Below are 22,144 nucleotides of genomic sequence, written 5' to 3' on the forward strand. Positions count from 1 at the left end.
ATTTTTTGGCGAAACTCTTGCTCTGAAAGGTTGAGGGCTCAGTGTGAGTTCTGGTTCTGGGCGCAGGCTGGCGTCTGAATGAATGATCCCGCCGGTAGGTCCTGCCCTGCTGGGACAGAAGAACTGAGAGATTGAAGGCGTAATGATAGACATCCTGCTTTCCCTGCGAGAAGCTATTCATTTCCCGGGCCTGGGAGAGCGCTATTGTACGAGGTGAGTTATACACACGGTTAAGGGCGAATGATGTGGAACCAGAGGCGATCGATCTCCGGCGCTTACCCCCCGCCTTCCATTGCGCTGTTCCAACGTTAATGCAAATGTTAATGACATTCTCCCCGGACCCTGGAACTGGCAGTAAATTATACATCCGCTGGCTGTTTTAGCCAAACGTCTTTAGCTAATGCTAATGACCAGTCTGCTCCAGCTCTGGGCTCTCAGTAATTTAGCCCCTGTGCTCCACCTCAACTGATTCAGTCTTAATTCAAAGGGTTTAACAGAGATGTTGCATTGCAGCTGTTTAATAGGGGCAACTTGTCCATGTGTAATCCATGTTATTTTTTAGGGAAATGCAGTTATAATCAAAGTGTGGGATTGCTGAAATGTTGATATTCAGAATGAAGATAAAAAAAAGTTTATTGAGTTACACATATATTAGTAGTATGTAATGTTGAAAAATGCCAGATGTCTCAAAATGTAGAGAGTTGTAGAGTAATGTTCCTCCAGTGAAAATCCATCCCATGCAGCTCCAATAATATGGTATATTATCTGTAGTTTCTTCAAGGCTCAAAGCTCTAGAGCCCGCAGCAGAATACAGATGATCATTGTCCAGTTGGAATAGTGCACCACATTCTTATAAAGTTGAGATGTTTAGCATATAGCAACATGTCTGTAAAACGTCTCAAAGACGACTGCAGAATTCAATCTTTGAAGTCTGGTTCCCACTTTCCAGCTCTTCAGCACCCTTTTCACTCTTTCACAGAGTGTATGATAGAGGGAAGTGTGTGTGATGGTCAGTGGAGGTGTGTAAACTCACCGATGTAGACTCTCTTACTGAACCGTTGCATCAGCAGCAGGACGAACACATGGAGCGGAATCAGATTAATGATGAACACATATCCTCCCCAGGCTGACACCTGATACACACACACACAAAAAGAGAAAAGTATTAACAATGGCCTCTTAAAGTCTTCATACACCCAGAGCTAAATTCTGATCCGGACATTGCTGGATCGAATCCCGGTCATGCAGCTTGCCATCAGCTGACGGAGCCCTGAGTACAGTAGATGGCGCTCTTTCCCCTCATCACTCCTAGGGTGATGTGGATCAGCACAAGGCTGCGCCTGTGAGCTGATGTATCAGAACTGAGTCGCTGCACTTGCTCTAAGTGTTAGCACTGTAATGCTACTTGGCAAAAGTTGGAAAAGAGGCGTATGTATGCTTGTCTCTGGAGTATGTATATGTAACTTTTTTTTTTACCAAGCATTTCCATGGTGGCATAGTGGTTAACACGTTTGCCTCCTAGTGCTGGGGTCCTGGATTCAAGTCCCTATCTGGGGTAAGTTGTCTATGTGGTTTTCCTTCAGGGACTCCGGTTTACTGCCACAGTTCAAAATTTTGCAAAAAATTGCAGTGCCCGATGTAGTTGGACGGTGGTTTCCAGTTGAGAGTATGCTGTTTCCAATTGGCTGTCGCTTCTCACTGGTGCGTGCGTGGAATGTAATTGCAAGCGTCCTTGAGTGCCGTGAGTGGCAAAAAGGTGTAATTGTAAGTAATAAACATGAAAAAGCAGGTCATAAACATCTGAATGGACCTACAGACTTTCCAATTTAAACCAAAATAAAAGGTGTGAACCTGTATCTGTAGATTAACCCTTATTTTAAACAGAAAGAGTTTATTTTATTTTATTTTGAAGTATTTCTATTGGTCCGTTCATCAAGAAATTTTGGCACAGAGTAAGGTACAGTTTGTCTGCTCCAATTATGTAGTAAACCTAAAATCGACAAAAATGGAGATACTTGTTTTTCACTGGACAGCGACGATTTTTTCTACATTTTTCTCTCTGTGACACATTTTTATTTCATTCTGGCAACTCTGGCCACACCATGGACACACCCTCAGCTATGGTAACACTCTCAGACTTGCTGATGCCTATAACAATATTTTTTTAGTTCTACTCTATTTTGCACTAGTAGTTCATTCACTCTTTACGTATCTTTTGCACTGCTAAATTTAAATTATTATATAACTGTGTATTTGCACTTTCTGTTTGGCTGACATCAGTTATCCTCACCTTATGCACATCAACTGGTGTTCACTGTCTATTGTTCAACTGCACTACCTCCATTCTACATTACACACACACACACTAAAGACTGTACTTATACATTGTACATTCTATTTTTTATTTTATTGTATTTATATGTATAGTTATATTTTATCCTTTTGTAACTTTGTGTATTATACCTGCTGCTGGATGTCTAGAATTTCCCCTCTGGGATCAATAAAGTATCTATCTATTTTAGTAGTGCCCCCAAGTGGGTCAAGCTGAAAACAGCCTAAAGCCCACTGTTATGGTTTAGCTTTCCAGGCTTAAACCTTTCCTATTAATCACTAAAATAACTAAAAACATAGATTAACTGAACAAAAATAGACTTTTATTAAGGTTTATTTGATTATATTTCATTTATTATCTATTTAACTTTGTAACTGAGTGTTTAAACTGGTACAGAACATGTACTATACAGTAAAGCAAAGCTCATGTCTGATAGGTGTTCTGAACACACATTTCATTTCCCTGTAGGAAAGATAAACATTCACACTGGCTATTAACAGCAGCCCACAGACATCAGCTAAACCAACAGCAGCCCCCTGTAGACGCCCTGAAGACCGCTGCTCCCATATTAAAGACAAACAGCAGCATTTACTGCCAATATGAGGGGAAGCAACCTAGCCCTTCTACAATACCCAGTCAATACTGTTCTGAAACTGAAGGGAGACTCTGGTTTAGACCCTGCTGGTTCCTCTATGCTGGATATAAGATGAGATTGAGACGGTTGGGTATGGAGGTTCTACAGGTTCTATATGGATTCTGCAGCAAATTTACCCACAGATGTTGCTACAGCTGCTATCAGTTGCTATTAGCTGTTAGTGTTCCTACTATCACTTCTAGGAGTGACTGACTGTCACTATATGAGATGATCCTCAGATCATCAATCACACCTGCAGTTTACACTGTGAACTCTTCAGTCCACATTAAAGGCATTATTGAAGAGCTTCACCATGAGAACTCCATACTCAAACCTGAACATCATCAGATCCCAAACAGAACCTAGATTTGTCGCTAAAGACAATACGGTTCCAGGAGGTATCAGTCAAGGTTGCTTATGACCTAGATGGTGGCCAATTTGCCAAAAACACTATTCTGCTTCTCTCATTCCAATGAAGCTCTACCTCTCAAAGTGCATCAAAAGGCATGCCTAGCAATCAATGATCTCTCACCACGAGGTACACTAACCAACAGGAGCCTCTGCAAGTCTTTTTATAGGACAGTGGGGGAAGGTTTTTAATGCACTTTAGTGTTAAGGCTCATTTAAGGTCACTATTTTAGTGATCTATAGGCGAGCCGTGAGCCATGCACTGTACAACTGGATTTAGGGTGTCAGTGTGTCTTTGCTATCGTAATGATGGGAAAAGTACACTTTGAGCAGCTCAAAACATACAAAAGTCATGTATTAATTCTCTTAATTAATCATGGACTTGATTAATTTTGGGCATAACGTGAAATAAATCAATCAGAGTGTATCTTGATCATCATTCCCTTTAAGAGTCAGGTGAGCTATGACTTTGCGGATTGCTATTTTAATGGTGCAGCTACCTGGCGGTGTCCAACAAACGCTTCTTAGCAGAGGAAACTGAGTTACTGGTTGACGCTGTGAAGGAGCTCCAGCAGCAGATTTATGGGAACAGCAATGTTATTTTATTACTGTTGATGTAACTGTTGGGTTTGTGTTGCGGTGTGTTCATGTGTTTGTTATACGTGAGGGCGTACGCTCAGCGCGCCTGTGTTGCCAAGATAGCAATGAACCCTCAGTGTCTAATCAATAACATATCTGCTTTAGACAGAACTGCATGCTGAGTTTTGCAGTTTTCTCCAACCAACCGTGAATCAAACTGAGATCAAAACTAAGAGTGTGTGTGCTGACATTTAAAAAAGTCAAATACGATTTTATTGTGTCAAGGACTGTGTGTGTGTGTGTGTGTGTGTTTTACTGATGTTGACTGTATACAGGGGAAAAACAAACCTGCCCTAATGACCAGAGAGCAGGGAGCCCTTTGTGTGAGTAAGTGTGTGTGTGTGAGTGTTTTGTGTGTGTGTGTTGTGTGTGTGTGTGTGTGGGAGCTGTATATTATTTTTCCTCTCTACTACCCCCTATAGAACCAATTCTCTTCACATCACAGCAGTAATAAACCTTCTGCTGGGGGGGAAATCACTCCCAGAGCTCCCACTCACATTACTCTAATAAACCAATAGCCGGGATATAACCCAGTTTTGCTGGGCCACCTTAAATTCTGTGTTTTTTTATTATTTTAAAATGTCCTGTATTGTAGATAAATACTAAAATCATCCAAACTATGAAGGAAAACATATAGAAGTATTTATTAAACAAAAAAGCGTTAAACAAACCAGAATATGTTATATATTTTACATTCTTTCTCAGTCAGCTTTATGAGGTAGAGTCACCTGGAATTTAGGCTTTCAGTTAACAGCTGTGCTGAACTCATCAAGAGTTAATTACTTGAATTTCTTGTCTCTTAATAAAGTGTTTGAGAGCATCAGTTAAAGTAAAGTAGTGAAGAGGTAGAGTTACAGGTATACAGTGAATAGTGAATATTTGAGTAATGTTCTAATCCAGATTATGAGTAACAAGAACTACTCAGCTAAGTAAATAAAAGAAGAAGAAGAATTACTGTATTTTTTGCACTATAAGGAGCACCTAAAATCCTTTAATTTTCCCCCAAATCATCAGAGCTCCTTATAATCCGGTGCTCCTTATGTATGAATTCTACCAGTCAGGTATTAAGGAGCAGTAAAGCCACTCTGCTGTACAGAGTTATAGGGGTGAGTTGTTTCTCCAGTTTCTTCAGCACTAAGGCTGGGTGCAGCAGCATTAGCATTAGCCACTAACCGTGCTAAGCTCTAGCTCTTTTACCATTCAGAAGTGAGTATATCGGACTCTAGTCTGCATGTTTACTGTGTTACAAAATAAGCTATGTGGGACGAACCGCTAGCTAATAGCGCTCTGGTTTACCGTAACACTCAGGGTCCCTCAGTGTAGCGCTATTGGGCAGCACATACATCCCACTAGTGCTGCAGTTAGCAGCTAATGCTAATACTGCTGCACCCAGCCTTAGTGCTGGGGAAACTTCACTTAAAAGTCACCCATAGGCAAAATATTCTAAATCTAAGCACATTGTTAATAAATGGAAGCACTTTACTCACCCAAATAAACAGTTTTCAGGAGAGAAATCTGTGTAGATTAACATCCAGTGCTCGTTTAACTTTAAAAGAAAATGCATTTTTTAAGAATTACAGTTTTGTCTACTTCCCCCAGCTTCCCCATTAGAAAGGGAAACATGGTAATACCCTTGCTCACCTTGATATTGCATTCTTACTAGTGTTTCTTAATGCAATTTTTAATCTGGTGTACCTTATAGTCTGAAAAATACGGTACTTTAAGAAGAAATGAAGGTCAGTCAAGCCAAAAATAAGAATATTAAGAACCAGTATCCAGGAGTGCAGTCGCCAAAAATATTTTCTAATCCTGAAAATGGCACTAATCACGACCTCATAGGATAAAATTATCAGAGCTACGAGCCTCAGAAATCACAAGTTAACAGCAACCCAGATGTTTGTTCATGGTTTGTTTAACACTTTTAAGTTACTTCATGATTCTTTATGTGTTCCTTCATACATGCATGTTATAATGTAGCTATTATTATCTGCTGCTGTTTTAAATGTTTAGCAATCTTGACCTTAACTGACCTGAGAAACACACACACACACACACACACACACACACACGGCGTGTTGTAGTGATTAGATGGAGTCTACAGTAATGGAGCTTGTACTCTGAATCGATTTTCAGCTTTTACAGCCTCAACAGGTGTCATTCTACCAGGCGTGTCTGTACAAATACTACTGCAAAAATAGCTCTACCGGAACACAGTGTGTGTATAGTGTGTATAGTGTGTGTGTGTCTATGATGTTTGTGTGTGTGTGTGTGTATTCCGCAGGCACTAATGATCTTCAGTCTGTTACTGCAGGGAAGCTGCAGCTCCTAGTGCAGGTTAATGAACCAACACGCAAAGATGCAGCAACCTGAGGACTCTTTTACATATGTGTGTAGCTGTGTGTGTGTGTGTTAGTGTCTGTGTGTCTGTGTAAAATATATGTGTTTGCCTGAGGGCGGGGTCAGGTTTAATTTATATGGGTTAAATAAAAATGTTCTATGAAACATTGACAGTATTAATTAGCTAGCTAGTATACTAGCTAGTATTATTAGCTAGCTAGCTAATACAGTGCTCAGCAGCGCCTCTAGAGGTAAGGCAGTGTGTGAAAATGATATACCAGTTTTAATGTTCCCTCCGGTATACTGGACAAACCACTAAACACTAGTCTTCTATGGTGTATTCTTGGTGTGCACGCTGTGTTATGGTGTCCCATGATTTTTGCCATATATATATAAACATGTCCATTAGCCCCCTGGTCGCAGCAGTTTCCTCACAGCATCATCAGGGCTTGTGATGTTTAGCGCCTCTGTTCTGACCTGTTGAATCTGCAGACAGTGGGAGCTGGTTTAACCGGGGTGAACACGCCGGGCGCGGTATAATGGGTATTTAATGGGCATCTCAGAGCGAATGCCAGCGTTTGACCCTCTCTTGGCGGAGTGTGTTATAAATCTGCGTGGAGAGGGAGAGGAGCCGTGTTGTATCAGCTGGTAATTGGTCGGATTTGTTAACAAGGTCAGATTTGATTTGTGGCTGTCAGATATAATTACATTTTTAATGTCATTTTTAATGATTTTATCATTCAGTGGCGGCTCTGAGGAGTACGAACCAGTGGTGCAGACCTCCGGAATATTCTCAGCCTCCTTTCTGTAAAATATAAGACACTTTAAAACCTTCTTGCACAAATGATTAAACAAAAGAGACATAAATATATATAAAAAAAAAAAAAATGAAATGTGTCATAATATTTCTCAATACTTTTATAATTATTTTGACAGTTTAAAATGCACTTTAATAGTTATTTGTTATGGTTGGGGAAGGTGTTGAATCCAAGTACAGAGCAGATTTATATAAGACTTATATAATGAAAATATTTTAATGTGTGTATATATTATTTAATTTAAATATTTACATATATGGATATACAGTATTTTTTTAAAAAGTCTGTTTTATTAATCATTTTTAAATAATAATATAGTAAGAAATGTGCTTACACTCCTCTACAAAGGTGCGACAGAAAAGTCTGGTTTGAATGGGGTTTATATAAAATGCTGCACAGGTGCAGCTGGTTGATGCTAATCACCGCTGGGGATTCTGGGAGTTGGAGTTTTGAGATCCAACTCTACCATTTCTTCCCCTTTGTCTATTAGCCCCCCTCTGCTGGCAGCCCATCACAATATTATACACTTATTTTGGTATTTATTAGAAGTAGCAGGTTATTACACAGAGAATGTTACAAAAAATTAATAATGAATTAATCAATTATGTGTAGTTTTATTTCAAACAACAACAAAAAAAAAACATTTTATTTTACATTACATTACATTTGGCAGACGCTTTTGTCCAAAGCGACTTACAATAGTCAAGTACAAAAGTAATAGGAATTAAGATAAACCATTTTAGATAGGGCTCAAAGGAGGTCGAAGGGAAATAAAAGGATAGAGAAGTGAAGGAGGGGAAGAAGGAAATGGGGTTAGAAGTAGTTAGTGTGTTAGAGGTGTTAGGAGAGTAAGTGCTCTTTGAAGAGCTCCGTCTTCAGGAGTTTATTAAAGATAGCGAGAGATTCTCCTGATCTGGTAGTAGAAGGTAGTTAGTTAGAGGTGTTAGGAGAGTAAGTGCTCTTTGAAGAGCTCTGTCTTCAGGAGTTTATTAAAGATAGTGAGAGATTCTCCTGATCTGGTAGTGGAAGGTAGTTAGTTAGAGGTGTTAGGAGAATAAGTGCTCTTTGAAGAGCTCTGTCTTCAGGAGTTTATTAAAGATAGTGAGAGATTCTCCTGATCTGGTAGTAGAAGGTAGTTAGTTAGAGGTGTTAGGAGAGTAAGTGCTCTTTGAAGAGCTCAGTCTTCAGGAGTTTATTAAAGATAGTGAGAGATTCTCCTGATCTGGTAGTAGAAGGTAGTTAGAGGTGTTAGGAGAGTAAGTGCTCTTTGAAGAGCTCTGTCTTCAGGAGTTTATTAAAGATAGTGAGAGATTCTCCTGATCTGGTAGTAGAAGGTAGGTAGTTAGAGGTGTTAGGAGAGTAAGTGCTCTTTGAAGAGCTCTGTCTTCAGGAGTTTATTAAAGATAGCGAGAGATTCTCCTGATCTGGTAGTAGAAGGTAGTTTGTTCCACCATTGGGGAACTCTGTATGAGAACAGTCTGGATTGCTTTGTGTGAATGTTTGTTTGGTAAAGCGAGGCGACGTTCATTGGAGGAGCGCAGCGGCCGGGAGGTAGCGTAAGCCTTCAGGAGCGAGTGCAGGTAGGAAGGAGCTGTTCTGTCATCACCTTGTAGGCAATTGTAAGTTTTGAATTTGATGCGAGCATCAACTGGTAGCCAGTGGAGCTCAATGAGCAGCGGGGTGACGTGCCCGTTTTGGTTGGTTGAAGACCAGACGTGCTGCTGCGTTCTGAATCATCTGTAGTGGTTTTACTACACAGGACGGGAGGCCAGTTAGCAGGGCAGTGCAGTAGTCGAGGCGTGAGATGACGACTGCTTGTACCAGGAGTTGGGTGGCCTGTTGCGTCAGAAACTGTCTAATTTACCTGATGTTATAAAGCGCGAAGCGGCAGGACCGAGCAACTGAGGCCACATGGTGCAGGAAGGAGAGCTGGTCATCGACCATAACGAAATTAGTAAACAAAATAAGTAACAAAATTAATTTTGTTTATCTTATTAATAATAATAAAAAAAACACTTTTAGGTACTTTGTATATAAAACCAGCAATTTAACATAACTTAAATTTAACATTTAAGCCACAACTGCTTATTAATGGTTTATAACCTAATAAATAACCATTAATACACTTATTTGTAAACTATTTATAAACCCTTTATGAAGGAGCTTTATTTCAAAGTGTTTAAAGTGGTACCATCTAAACTACTTCTGTGACACAAATGAAACATTATATTGATTCTGACTGATCCTGTTTTATAAATTCAGATCTTTGTCTTCACATAAATAAATCTCTCTGTAATACAGACGTCAAACCTGCAGAGAAATCAGCGAGCAGAGCTGATTCAGCCCAGGCACTTCACAGACATTACTCACAGATTACAGACTAAACTCCCAATGATGCGGATGATAAACGATGAGCGAGAGACACTGCACCGGGTGCCAAATTGGTCGCTTTAGAGACAGTGTTCATGGTGAATTTCTGGGAGATTATACTCGACCCTTTCCCGCCTCCGAACTCGTAATTACAGTAAACTCCTCACTGCAGTTAAGCTTTTTCTACATCGCACAGGGAAAGATGGATGGAGGGACGGATCTGAAAAAACATCGACCTTGAAAGTGTCAGGTGTCTCACATGCCTTATAAACATGACCTCAAAGCCCAATCACCCGCAGACGAGAGCTAAGATCCAGCTGCAGTGATTCTGCTTCAAAAAGACAAGCTCTGAAAAGCTCTAAATAGAAATGTTTAATTTGATAAGATCAGAAGTGAACTGAGACAAAGACAAAAGAAAGAGTGATTAAAGACCGAGAAAGGATAGAGACTGGGAGACTGAGATCGAGACAAGACAGAGACCAGGGTCTAAGACCAAGACAGAAGAGAGAGCAGAAATGCCTGAGACTGAGACAAGACAAAGACCAAGAGCCTGAGACCAAGACAAGACAGAGACCAGGATAATGAGATTGTGACATAATAGAGACCAGGAGACTAAGATCAAGACAAGACAGAGACTGGAAATGACTGAGATGAAGATCAGACTGAAACTGAGACAAAACTGGGACTGAGAGGCTGAGATGAGAAAAGACAGAGACTGAGAGACTAAGACTGAGACAAGACAGAGACCAAAGGACTAAAACCAAGACAAGAAAGCAACTGAAAGGCTAAGACAAAGCAAAACAGAGACCAGGAAACTGAGACTGGAAGAAGACTAAGACCCAATGTGACTGAGACTAAAACACGACTGAGACCAAAAGACTAAGACTAAGAAAAGAAAGAGACCAGCAGACTGAGAAAAGACAGAGACCAAGTGACTAAGACCAAGACAAGACAAAGACTGAGGGACTGAAACAAGATAGAAGACAGAGAGACTAACAACAGACAGAGACTAGGGGATTGAGACTGGAACAAGACTGAGACTGGCTATGACTGAGACAAGACAAACACTAGGTAAAATTGAGACTAAGACAGAAATGAGATTAAGAGACTAAGACAAGACAAAAACAAGCAAAAACTAAGACCAGGAAACTGAGACTGCAAGAAGACTAAGACCCAATGTGACTGAGACTAAGACACGACTGAGACCAACAGACTAAGACTAAGACTAAGACAAGAAAGAGACCGACAGACTGAGAAAAGACTGAGACTGAGAGACTAAGACCAAGAAAAGACAGAGACCAGGAGACTAAGAACGAAACAAGACTGAGACCAGTATTCCAAGACCAAGAGACCAAGACAGGACAGAAACTCCTGTAAATACCTTTGATTTCAGAGGAAGATTTATGGTTTTAATACCCTTGATTTATAGCAGGTTTTAGTAAATGACATTATTACGGCTCATCATGTGAAACTAATAATTTTAGTTCAGTTTTAGAAACAAGGTGTTTTTAGATCTAAATGTATGTAAGGATATAGAAAATCACCTATTCATCCAGGTGTGTCCAAACTTGTGATGAGCACCGTATGTGTGTGACACAGTGATTTAGACGTCCAGCAGTGTGTGTGTGTGTGTGTGTGTGTGTGTGTGTGTGTGTGTGTGTGTGTGTGTGTATTGCGCTGCTGTCTGAAAAGCTTTTGATGTGTTAACACACGGCTCTTCTTTCCGCCCTTTGGGAGCAGGTGCTGCTGGCACTTTCTCAGCACGCTTTTTAATCGCATTAAATCATCCACACACACTCCCTGTACACACACAACCAATACACACACACACACACACACACACACACTCCCTATACACACACACCCCGCACACACTCCCGGCAGTGCAGCGCTGGAGCTCCACTCGCTATGCTACGCTAACACACCCAGGCTAAAGGGCTGCAGGTTAGAATAACTGGAATGATGTAATTTACTGAAACTCTGAATTTTGCCTTTAGGAGCTTTAAAAAACGACACTTTTGTAATGGAACAGCAGTGGCTCTCAATGCCCTTCCTGAAAATCACATGACCTGGACACCCCTCCGACCCTCTACATACTGTAACTTCATGCTTCTTCACTTTCATAAAAAGTTAGTGATGTGAATCGATTAAAAAAGTTTAATCAGATTGATCATAACAATATTCTGTGATTAACTGCGATTATTTGCAAGTTTTTATAGGGTATACCTAAACAATAAAACATGACAGGGAATGCTATAATGTGATAATGTAATATTAGCACTGTATACGTGGTGAGAAGGTATCAATACTAGTTCCTGAAATGTTTATATGGTTTCTAGGTGGACACCAGTCTCTACAAATCCATATGGTGTCCCCTGGGGGCACACCATATATGAGAAACCATATATGAGCAATCTTTCTATATACAAGCATATGTCTGTCTAATAAGTGTATAGTTACATGTTAACAATCTATGCAGTGTAATTACTGGTGAAACACAGATTATACAAATTATATCACTCAAATTATATTTTATACACAACTTGTTCCACAAACAATAATATGAGTAATTCAACTTTTGATATTGTTGTTGAAATGATGATAATTTACAGTACTGTGCAAAAGTTTTAGGCACCAAAGCAAATTACACTAATCCATTTATCTCAGCAATATGAGTGTTTTACCTGAAAAAGCACCACATATGATATATGAACAGAGGCAAATAAACATAAATACAGTAAAAAGTAAAAAGGAATTCTCATTTTTAACTAAGTATGTCGAATCTTGTGAGCCGAGCTGAAGAACAAAGTGTAGAGATTCCAGATTTCTCCTGGATGCTCCTCAGCCAGCATGTGTTTATTATGTTCAGTTCCGTCAGCAGCTCACCTGATTTACCACATTTACCAGTAATTTACCAAACCAGGTGTTGATTAATATGATGAGAACTAGAAATTAAACTCTATTAAACTCAGATGAGGAGGAGAGATTAGGAGATGTTTTAAGGAAAACAGGGCTGTAAAAGCTGCTCTGCTCTTTGTAAAATTGCTGTTAGTATTTATTGTAATGCTGTAATGTGTTTTACTGAGCTAATAAACACTTACTGCACAGCTAAGAAGCTTTTTCTTTACTGAAATTCCCACAGGTGCTTAAAACATTTGTACACTGTAAAACATTTCAAGTTGGTTAAACTCAGCAACATAAGTTCCCCTGCTGCCTTAAAAAGCTGAGTTAACTCAACTTGATGAAAACATTTGTATGAACTCAAGATGTTAAGTTAAACAAGTTGTTCAAATACTCATTACTTATTGTTTCAACTTGATGCACTGAATTTGTCCCTTTTTTTTTAAATGTTCTGTTTAGTCAAATAAACTAACAATTCAGCTTTATTTTAACACACACTTTCAAGTAAGTAAAACTTCAGTAATATTCACACGACTTATTATTTTAAGTTAACCATAAGTATTAGAAACATTTTTAACATTATTATTTAACTGCCAATACTGACAGTATATTGCTGGGGCAGAATAAGAGTAAACTCAGTAAAGAGTGAACTCTGTAGCTCAAAGCCAGCATACTGTGATCACCCAGAACACAGAACAAAGTTAATGTGCTCTTACAGCCCACAAACACTGAGGCCTGGCAATCAACACATATATTATATTACTGCACGCCCAGGATCAGGTAGCTTTGTACAACAGACAACACAAAGATGGTAAGTAAGGGAGAGACCACACCCAATATGCAAATATTGGGCTGGCAATCAACGTATATATTATAATTAGTGCACGCCCAGAATAAGGTAGCTTTGGGCAACAGACAACACAAAGATGGTAAGTAAGGGAGCGGCTACACCCAATATGCAGATATATGGTACCAGGAACCAATAGGAAAGCTGCATGAACCAACACTGTAGAAAGAGCTAAAAGTTGGTTGAAATCACATTTTTTCATTGTCTCAACAAACCTTTTTAAGTTTTCCGATTGAAAACAATGGAGTTGTACTGGCCGGCGAGTTCACTCAACTTAATAACATTAGTTCTTCCGACTAAAACACAGAATTACTTTTTGGAGTGTTGGTGACTCACGCAGCTGAAAGTAATCCTATGCTATGCGTCGGTTAAAAAGTGTTTAGCCCAATGCGCCCACGGTTTTAAAGTTGTAAAAAGTACTCCAGTCTTTTCTAACTTGCTGCCTATCACTCTACCTCTCTGCATTTTCAAATCTTCACACTTTCATTTTTTTTACCAATAACTTAAAAACGTAAGTTGAATAAACTTGGGTAAATTTGAATAACTCACAGGAAGTTAAGACAATATGTTATTTTAAGTTATTTTTATGTAAAACGAAGGAACTTGAGTTCAATATACTAAACTTGTCATGGCAATTGGAATTGAAAAGAACAAATACGTTCACATAACTTAATGTGGCTGTAATGTTTTACAGTGTACAATACTATACACGTGTGTAATTGCATATATCCTGTACAACTAAAATCAATCTGTAACAATTTGTACTTCTCAAATACTGCTATAATGCAAGATGTTAATGTGTAGCTACATAGTTATTAGAAATACTTATAATAAAATGGGACCAACCTGGCAACCTGGGAAACCCTTGCTGTGTGTGGGTGAGCATTATCCTGCTGAAAAATGCTGCTATTAGTTGGAAGTTCTGCATGAGAGGCAGCAACACATGTATCTGCAGGATGTTCTGCACACATCACTGAGATCACTGTTAGTGTTCCTCCTATCACTACTAGGAGTGACTGACTGTCACTGTATGAGATTATCCTCAGATCATCAATCACTCCTGCAGTTTACACTGTGAACTCTTCAGTCCACCTCAAGGGCAGGATTGAAGAGAATCATCATGAGAACTCCATACTCAAACCTAAACATCATCAGATCCCAAACAGAACCTGGATTCATTGGATTGAATTCAAGATTGAATCTACCACCTGTCAAGTCTTTCAACTGGACAAAATGTCTTTGAGTGGATTATATAGAGGCATGCCTAACAGTGAGCCATCTCTCACCAGGAGGTACACTACCCAAAACTTTTACACTCTCTTGTGACATAACCATAGTCTAATCAGATCACACCTGTAATCATTTACATATCTGCCTGAGGCAGAACTGCATGTAGAGTTCTGCAGCAAACTGTAGTGCATTATTTATTAATTAATTTAATTAAATTTTATTTAATGTAATTGAATTTGAATCAGTGCAAGCACTCACCATGTAGAAGTAGCTGAGGCAGCAGCAGATGGTCCAGAAGACGGAGCCGGTTTTGATGGACTTCACCTAAATGCAGGAGAGAGGAGCTCAATTAATATCAATTACAGGACAACACAAGCATTTACTAAAGCACTTTATCCACAGTAAATACACACTTACACTTACACACACATATACACACTCACACTCATATATAACACACACACTAGGAAAAATACACCCCAGGCCAGTTTTAGCTCTGTAATTAAATGCAAGTCCAGGGATTGAATGGAATTAGCGCTAAGGCTGTGTAGCGGCACTAGAGCTGCTGGATGTGAGGGTTCTTCAATAAGTGTGAGTGGCTTACAAAGGCCACGCCTCCTGAGCACATGAGGGCTCCATTCAAGACTGAATAGAGTGTAAAAGAGAGTGAGAAAAAGAGAAAGATGGAGAGAGAGAGGCAGGATTAAAGAGCTTGAGCTGAATAGGTTATTAGCAGATAAAGGCAGGAAAGGGGGATAAAGGACACTGGCAACACAGACAAAAGAGAGAAATAAATAAATTAACTTTCATATTCTGAAATTTTTCCTTATTGACTTATAAAACCCACTATAATGGAATGGTTTTAAACCTGAATATGTTTTATATTTTACATTTTTAAAAGGAGCACCTCTTGCTTTTGGCATTTTCTCAGTCAGTTTTATGAGGTAGAGTCACCTGGAATTCAGGCTTTCAGTTAACAGCTGTGCTGAACTCCTCAAGAGTTAATTACTTAAATGTATTGTGTCTTAATGTGTTTCAGAGCATCAGTTGTAAAGTTGTGAAGAGGTAGTGTTGGAATACAGTAAATAGCTCTATGTAACTAATGTTCTAAACCAGATTATAAGAAGCAAGACCTATTCAACTAAGTAAATGAAGGTCAGTCAATGTGAAAAGAAGAATTTCAAGAACTGGCAGTCAATGCAACGACCATTAAACATTATGAGAAGCAAGAACTACTTAACTAAGTAAAGAATACAATGATTTTAAGAAGAAATTAAGTCAATCTGTCAATCTGAAAAGAAGCTTTATATGAACGCTTAATCCTCAAGTATCCTCAAGTGCTGTCGCAAAAAAGACCAACAGAAATGTTATAATGATGAAACTGGCACTCATCAGGGCCACCCCAGGAAAGGAAGAGCGAGAATTTCCTCTGTTGTACAGGATAAGTTCATCAGAGTTACCAGCCTCAGAAACCGCAAGTTAACAGCTCCCCTGATAAGAGCCCTTTCCTCGTCTTTCCTCTCGTTGGCGCTGGAGTTCTGCTGTAAATACAGTACTGAATATAATTTTACTCATGGCTGGTCAGAATGAGGTGAGTTCAGTAAAGATCTGATTTATAATGTAAGAATCTCACACTGAGTGTGATCTGTGATCCTTGGCGGGAAGCTCCGTATAACTAAACGACTGGAGTATAAATCTCCTGCCGGCAGCGTTGACCCACAGCGCTCTCATACGTATGATCCGTGCTGGCGTTCCCGCGTCCGGCTGTTCAGGGTAATGGCCTGGAGCCGACGGGGGGCTGTTCACTGTTCCCCTGCTGATCTGTGGCTTTAGAGATACTCAGCCTCCTGCTCTGAACGCTGGGAGGTCTGTTAATATCTGATCTATAACCTCTAAAAAACAAACAGCTGATTTATTTAATATGGTTCTGGGCCTCGTTAAGAAAGAGAGCTCGTTAGTGGTGTCCGCAGGTGTTGCTACAGCTTACGCCAGGTTTAAAACAATAACTGTAGAAAAACAGGGCCACCATGTTGTCTAAAACCAGATTTTGCACAGGTAGAGCGAACAGAGGTAAAGCTAGACTCCCAGACCAAGCTCAGTGTCTCAGACTGCCTTCATTGAGTTTACAGCACAACCTAAAGTACCAAAAGCAAAACTTATTTTCCCCTGATACCTAATTTACTTATAGAGTAAGATTGATTTCCTAAAAGTAAAAGTACAGGGTTTGGAGAATGAAACTGAAACACCTGGTTTTAGAGCACAATAATTGATTGTGGTGACGGACAGTTCTGGTGGAAACAGGAGAGTTGAGGTGAACATTGAATTCTGTGTGATTTGATCAGCCGTGGTTTTATGTTTTTTGGATACAATCCGGGTTAGCACCCGAACATCCCTTTCAGACAGCTTCCTCTTACAGCGTCCACAGTTAATCCTGTTGGATGTGGTTGGTCCTTCTTGGTGGTATCTCGCTGACATTACCCTGGATACCGTGGCTCTTGATGCATCACAAAGACTTGCTGTCTTGGTCACAGATGCTCCAGCAAGACCTGCACCAACAATTTGTCCTCTTTTGAACTCTGGTATGTCTCCCATAATGTTGTGTGCATTGTAATATTTAGAGCAGAACTGTGCTCTTATCCTGCTAATTGAACCTTCACACTCTGCTTTTACTGATGCAATGTGCAATTAATGAAGATTGGCAACCAGGCTGCTCCAATTTAGCCATGAAACCTCCCACACTAAAATGACAGGTGTTTCAGTTTCATTGTCCAACTCCTGTACATTTAACGTATTTTTTTTTTACCGAAGCACTTACATTTCCACTTTGTATTTGATGCATAAAATAATGTTTTTAACTGACTTCACCCTCAGGTTAATTTTGCAAAATGCTAAAAAAAAATGGGAGGGGCACTGGATGATGTATGGGTTTAGTGGTGGGGCAGTAGGGAGGGCTGATTGGTGGTATTATTGACTGATTGGTGCTGCAGAGGCAGAAATGACCACAATAAAAGTGTTTTTTAAAAGTTAGAAAAGGGTTATTTAACATTTTAAGCAGGATACAAAGGAACACATTTCAACTATTAATGAAAAAAATGATTTATGGTTTAGTTGCTCTTTAATGTGACAACTTACTGGCCGGGACTGAGTACTAATGCTAGCAATCGAGTCCAGCATGATGTCCAACTACACTAATGTTAGCTTTCTCTAAACAACAGCATGTAATAACTATGTAATAACAACATGCTTAATAATGGTATGATTAACTAGCTAGTTAGCTATATAGCAGCTCTACTACAACTTAGCTACTCCATGTACTCTGTTCACATGGTCTGTTCAAGCCAACTGTTGGAATTGTTGGACACTGGAGATGAAGAACATATATAATATAGAGTACCAATCAAAAGTTTGGACACACTATCTCTTTAAAAAATAAAAATCATTTTTTACACTAATACTTAAGTAATCCAGACTATGAAGGAACACATAAGGAATCATGTAATAATGTAAAAGTGTTAAACAAACCATAATACTCTGTGAAGAAGCATTTAGGTGCTCTTATCTATGTAACAAAAGAGAATTCTTGCTCTTCCTTTTTAATGGGGCAGTCCTGATGATAAGTGCCAGTTTCATCATTATAACATTTTAATAGTCATTGCATTGACTGGCAGTTCTTAAAATTCTTATTTTCGCATTCACTGACCATTTTTTTCTTTATTTAGTTGAGTAGTTGTTGCTTCTCATAATCTGGATTAGAACATTATAACTCTATTATAACTCTATAAATATTCACTATTCACTGTATACCTGTAACTCTACCTCTTCACTACTTTACTTTAACTGATGCTCTCAAACACTTTATTAAGAGACAAGAAATTCAAGTAATTAATTCTTGATGAGTTCAGCACAGCTGTTAACTGAAAGCCTGAATTCCAGGAGACTCTACCTCATAAAGCTGACTGAGAAAATCCAGCAGAGATGTGAAAAAAACATAAAAAAAACATATTCTGGTTTATTTAACACTTTTCTGTTTATTAAATAATTCCATGTGTTTTTCCTCATAGTTTGGGCGAGTTCAGTATTGCAGGTCTGCAGGTGAAGAGAACTGCTCTGATTTCTCCACAGCTGAGTTACAGCACAGCCCAAATTACTACCACAGGGGATACACACACACACACACACTACACTACACTACACACACACAGTCAGTGTGAAGAGATCAAACGATAATGACTACATAGCTCAGCAGAGAGAGAGAGAGAGAGATGTATCTATCCATATCTATCTATATTGAGAGGTGTAGGGTGTAGAGTGTGATGAAATCTATATACAGGAATAAAACTGAGGAGCTACAGGGTGAGACAGGCCTGCAGATCTACAATAGCTCTATAGACAGACAGGTAACGGCTCTGCTGGATGACTCTGCAGCTCCTGGACACTTTCCGACAAAACACGGGTTAACTTCCTGCTCTACGCTGATGACCTGCTGCTTCCATCCTCCACAGAGCACAGCTTACAGCAGCTGCTGCACCTACTGCACCAGTACAGCTCTCTAGATAGCACTAGATAGATAGATAGATACATAGATAGATAGATAGATAGATAGATAGATAGATAGATAGATAGATAGATAGATAGAATCCTTTGACTGGGACATTCTAACATCTAACTGATCTAAACTGCTGGGATTTCAGCAGCTCCTCCAGAGTGACCATGGGCCTCTTGGCTGCTTTTCTGATCAGTGCTCTCCTTGCTGGATCTGTCAGTTTTGGGTAAAGCATGGACATGTCTTGGTAGGTTTGCAGTTGTAGAATATTTTAGTATATTTAGTATATAGAATATTAAGTATCTAATTAAGTGACTTCTGATGACAACTCATAGACTGCACTGGAATTTATTCAGGAGTATCAGAGTCATTTTCATTACACTTCACAATTATGTGCTACTTTGTGTTGGTTGATCACTTAAAATTGGTTGATCAATTAAAATTGGTTGTAAGGTGACAAAATGTGAACAAAGTTCAGGGGTAGGAATACTTTTGCAAGCCACTGTAGACAGACAGACAGACAGACAGACAGATAGATAGATAGATAGATAGATAGATCGATCACACTGTCCTTCTGCACCCTGTACTGTTTCTCTTTCTGAACTGTGCAGCACTGAATTAAAACTCCACCAGACCGAAAGAGAGAGAGAGAGAAAAAGAGAGAGAGAGATTATATTTGTATAAATGCATACAATATGATTGTGTGTGTTTGTTGTCCTCTAGCATCACAATAAATAATGGAACACACACAACTGGAATAATTTTACCTGCCAGCATAAAATACACATAAAAGAGCTTTGCTATATGAAAGACAGATATAACCCAGCTGCTTTCTCTCTTTCAAACACTATACTACACAGCCCATAATATATACAGTGATTTTTATTATTTATTATTTCATATTGTTTATTATATTAAATAATAAACTCATCTAACTCATCCAAACTATGAAGAAAATCGTATGGAATAATTTAGTAAGGAAAAAGGTGTTAAACAAACCAGAATATGTTTTATATTTTACATTCTTACATGACAGTTTTGCACATCTCTGCTGGAATTCAGGCTTTCAGTTAACAGCTGTGCTGAACTAGTCAATGACACCTTAGTCTGTATCTGTCTTGTGTTCTTTCCTCTTTCCTCTTTTTGCTTCAATGTGCTTCTGTCCCCAACCATGTGCTCTTTTAAGCACATGGCCTTGTTTTGTTATTGTCTTGTCTCTGTCCTGGCCCCACCCTAGCTATTAGTGTTGTCACTCTTGTTTGTAACCCCGCCCCCTTGTTTTCTTCCCCAGTTGTTCCTCACCCTCTTGCATTTAAGCCCCTTTGTTTTCAGAGTTTGGTGGTAAAGTCTTTTGTGTGCTCCCATGCCATGTATGCATGTCAGATTTGTGTCTTACACCGGTGTTATTTTCAGTTTTTGATTTTCTTGTTTTGTTTAGTTTTGTTTAGTCTTTGTTCTATTATTACTTTACCATACAATCTGTATATTTGCACTACTAAACACTCCTGACACTTTACTGTACATCCAGAATATTCACACTCCGAGACATTTTTGAAACTTTACTGAACAACCTGTAATTTCTTGCACTTCTGGACACTACTGTCATTTTACTGGACATCCGGTACATTTGCACTCATGGACACCTTTACGTTCTACTAAATACACTATAATACTTGCACAGGTTTTTATTTTTCAGTATAGTTGTATCAGCTGATACCTGTTTTTCCATTTTATCTTATTTATTTTGTATTACTGCACTACCTCCTATTTACAGTCAGGTTACCTTTATACTTTGTACAGTTTTTTTTGTATTGTTTGTATTTATATATGTATATATATATTCTTGTATATATCTTATAATAGTTTTAATTTTCTTACTGCACCTTTACCTACTTCTTATTTTATTATACTGTATCACCCCTGTTATTGTTTGTGCTTCTGTGTTGTTTTTTCTGTAACTGCTGCTGGCTGCTAAATTTCCTTCGGGATCAATACAATATCTGTCTGTCTATCTATCCATCTATTTATCTTGTTCTTGTCTTTGTTAATTGATTATCCCAGTCATGTTATTTAGTTGTTTTTTTCCGTGTCCTGTGTTTGTTTTACCTTTTGCTTTATTTATCTATTTTTGTTATAATAAAATAAGACCTGCATTCATGTCCACCCTCTTACCCTTCCATTTGTGAGAGTCAAGAGTTAATTACTTGAATTTCTTGTCTCTTAATCTGTTGTCAAAGATGTGAAGAGGTAGAGTTGGTATACAGTGATTTTTGAGAAATTCTCTAATCTATATTATAGACAGAATTGCTCAAATCATCAAGTATCCTCAAATGCAGTGATAGCAAAGACCATCAAAAACGTTATGATGGTGAAACTGGCACTCATCAGCACCGTTCCAGGAAAGAAAAAGCAAGAGTTAGGTCTGTTGCACAGGATAAGTTCATATCTAGTTAAATATCTGCCTGAGACCGAACTGCATGCTAAGATTTGCAGCAATTCAGAGATTTAAAACATTAATTTTATTTTTTTGCTCCTCAAAAATAGCAAATTCTCTTCCTCACACACAAAAGGAGTCAGTGTGAATACACGGTTTCAGAGGTCTTCTCTTTGAAATCTGATAAGCAGTGTAAAAGCAGAGCAGCTTTTCACTCCAGCTCTGTAAGGAGCACCTGATTCCGCTAATTAGTCTCCTTTCATCGTTAAGGATAAGAGCTCGTTAGGGAAATCAGGTGATGCTGAGTGAGGCTGGATCTATTACCTGGAGCCCAGCAGGATTCACTGCACTGCGGTTTAATGTTTCCCTGAATCCACCTCATCCTATTCTAATGAAGCCCATGGTGAATCATGTGAGATATAGAGAACAGATAAATTCAATCAAATGGAACGGATGAACGCAATCAAATAGTTCTTCCTAAATTTCCTTCGGGATAAATAAAGTATCTATCTATCTATCTATCTATCTATCTATCTATCTAACAGCAATGTCCCAACACATAGGTTAAATTTGGTGTTTGGTTTGGTTGATTTAATTGTTAGTTTTGAGGTTTGTTGTGTCTTTATGGGTCAGATTTTGGATTGGTTTGTT

The 22,144-nt window shown here is 38.9% G+C and overlaps 1 protein-coding gene across 1 annotated transcript in view; it reads right to left on the reverse strand.

Annotated features, from left to right (window-relative positions):
* Positions 1-22,144, reverse strand: part of LOC103022397 (dolichyl-diphosphooligosaccharide--protein glycosyltransferase subunit STT3B) — a 178,236-nt gene that overhangs the window by 38,166 nt on the left and 117,926 nt on the right. The window contains exons 4-5 of the mRNA XM_022664215.2: positions 14,775-14,840; positions 1,034-1,133 (exon numbers count right to left, since the gene is read on the reverse strand). Of these exons, the coding sequence (XP_022519936.1) occupies positions 1,034-1,133; positions 14,775-14,840 (166 nt within the window). The remainder of the gene's footprint in view (positions 1-1,033; positions 1,134-14,774; positions 14,841-22,144) is intronic.

This window comes from Astyanax mexicanus, unplaced genomic scaffold (genome assembly GCF_023375975.1).
Source record: "Astyanax mexicanus isolate ESR-SI-001 unplaced genomic scaffold, AstMex3_surface scaffold_31, whole genome shotgun sequence".
Classification (NCBI taxonomy): domain Eukaryota; kingdom Metazoa; phylum Chordata; class Actinopteri; order Characiformes; family Acestrorhamphidae; genus Astyanax; species Astyanax mexicanus.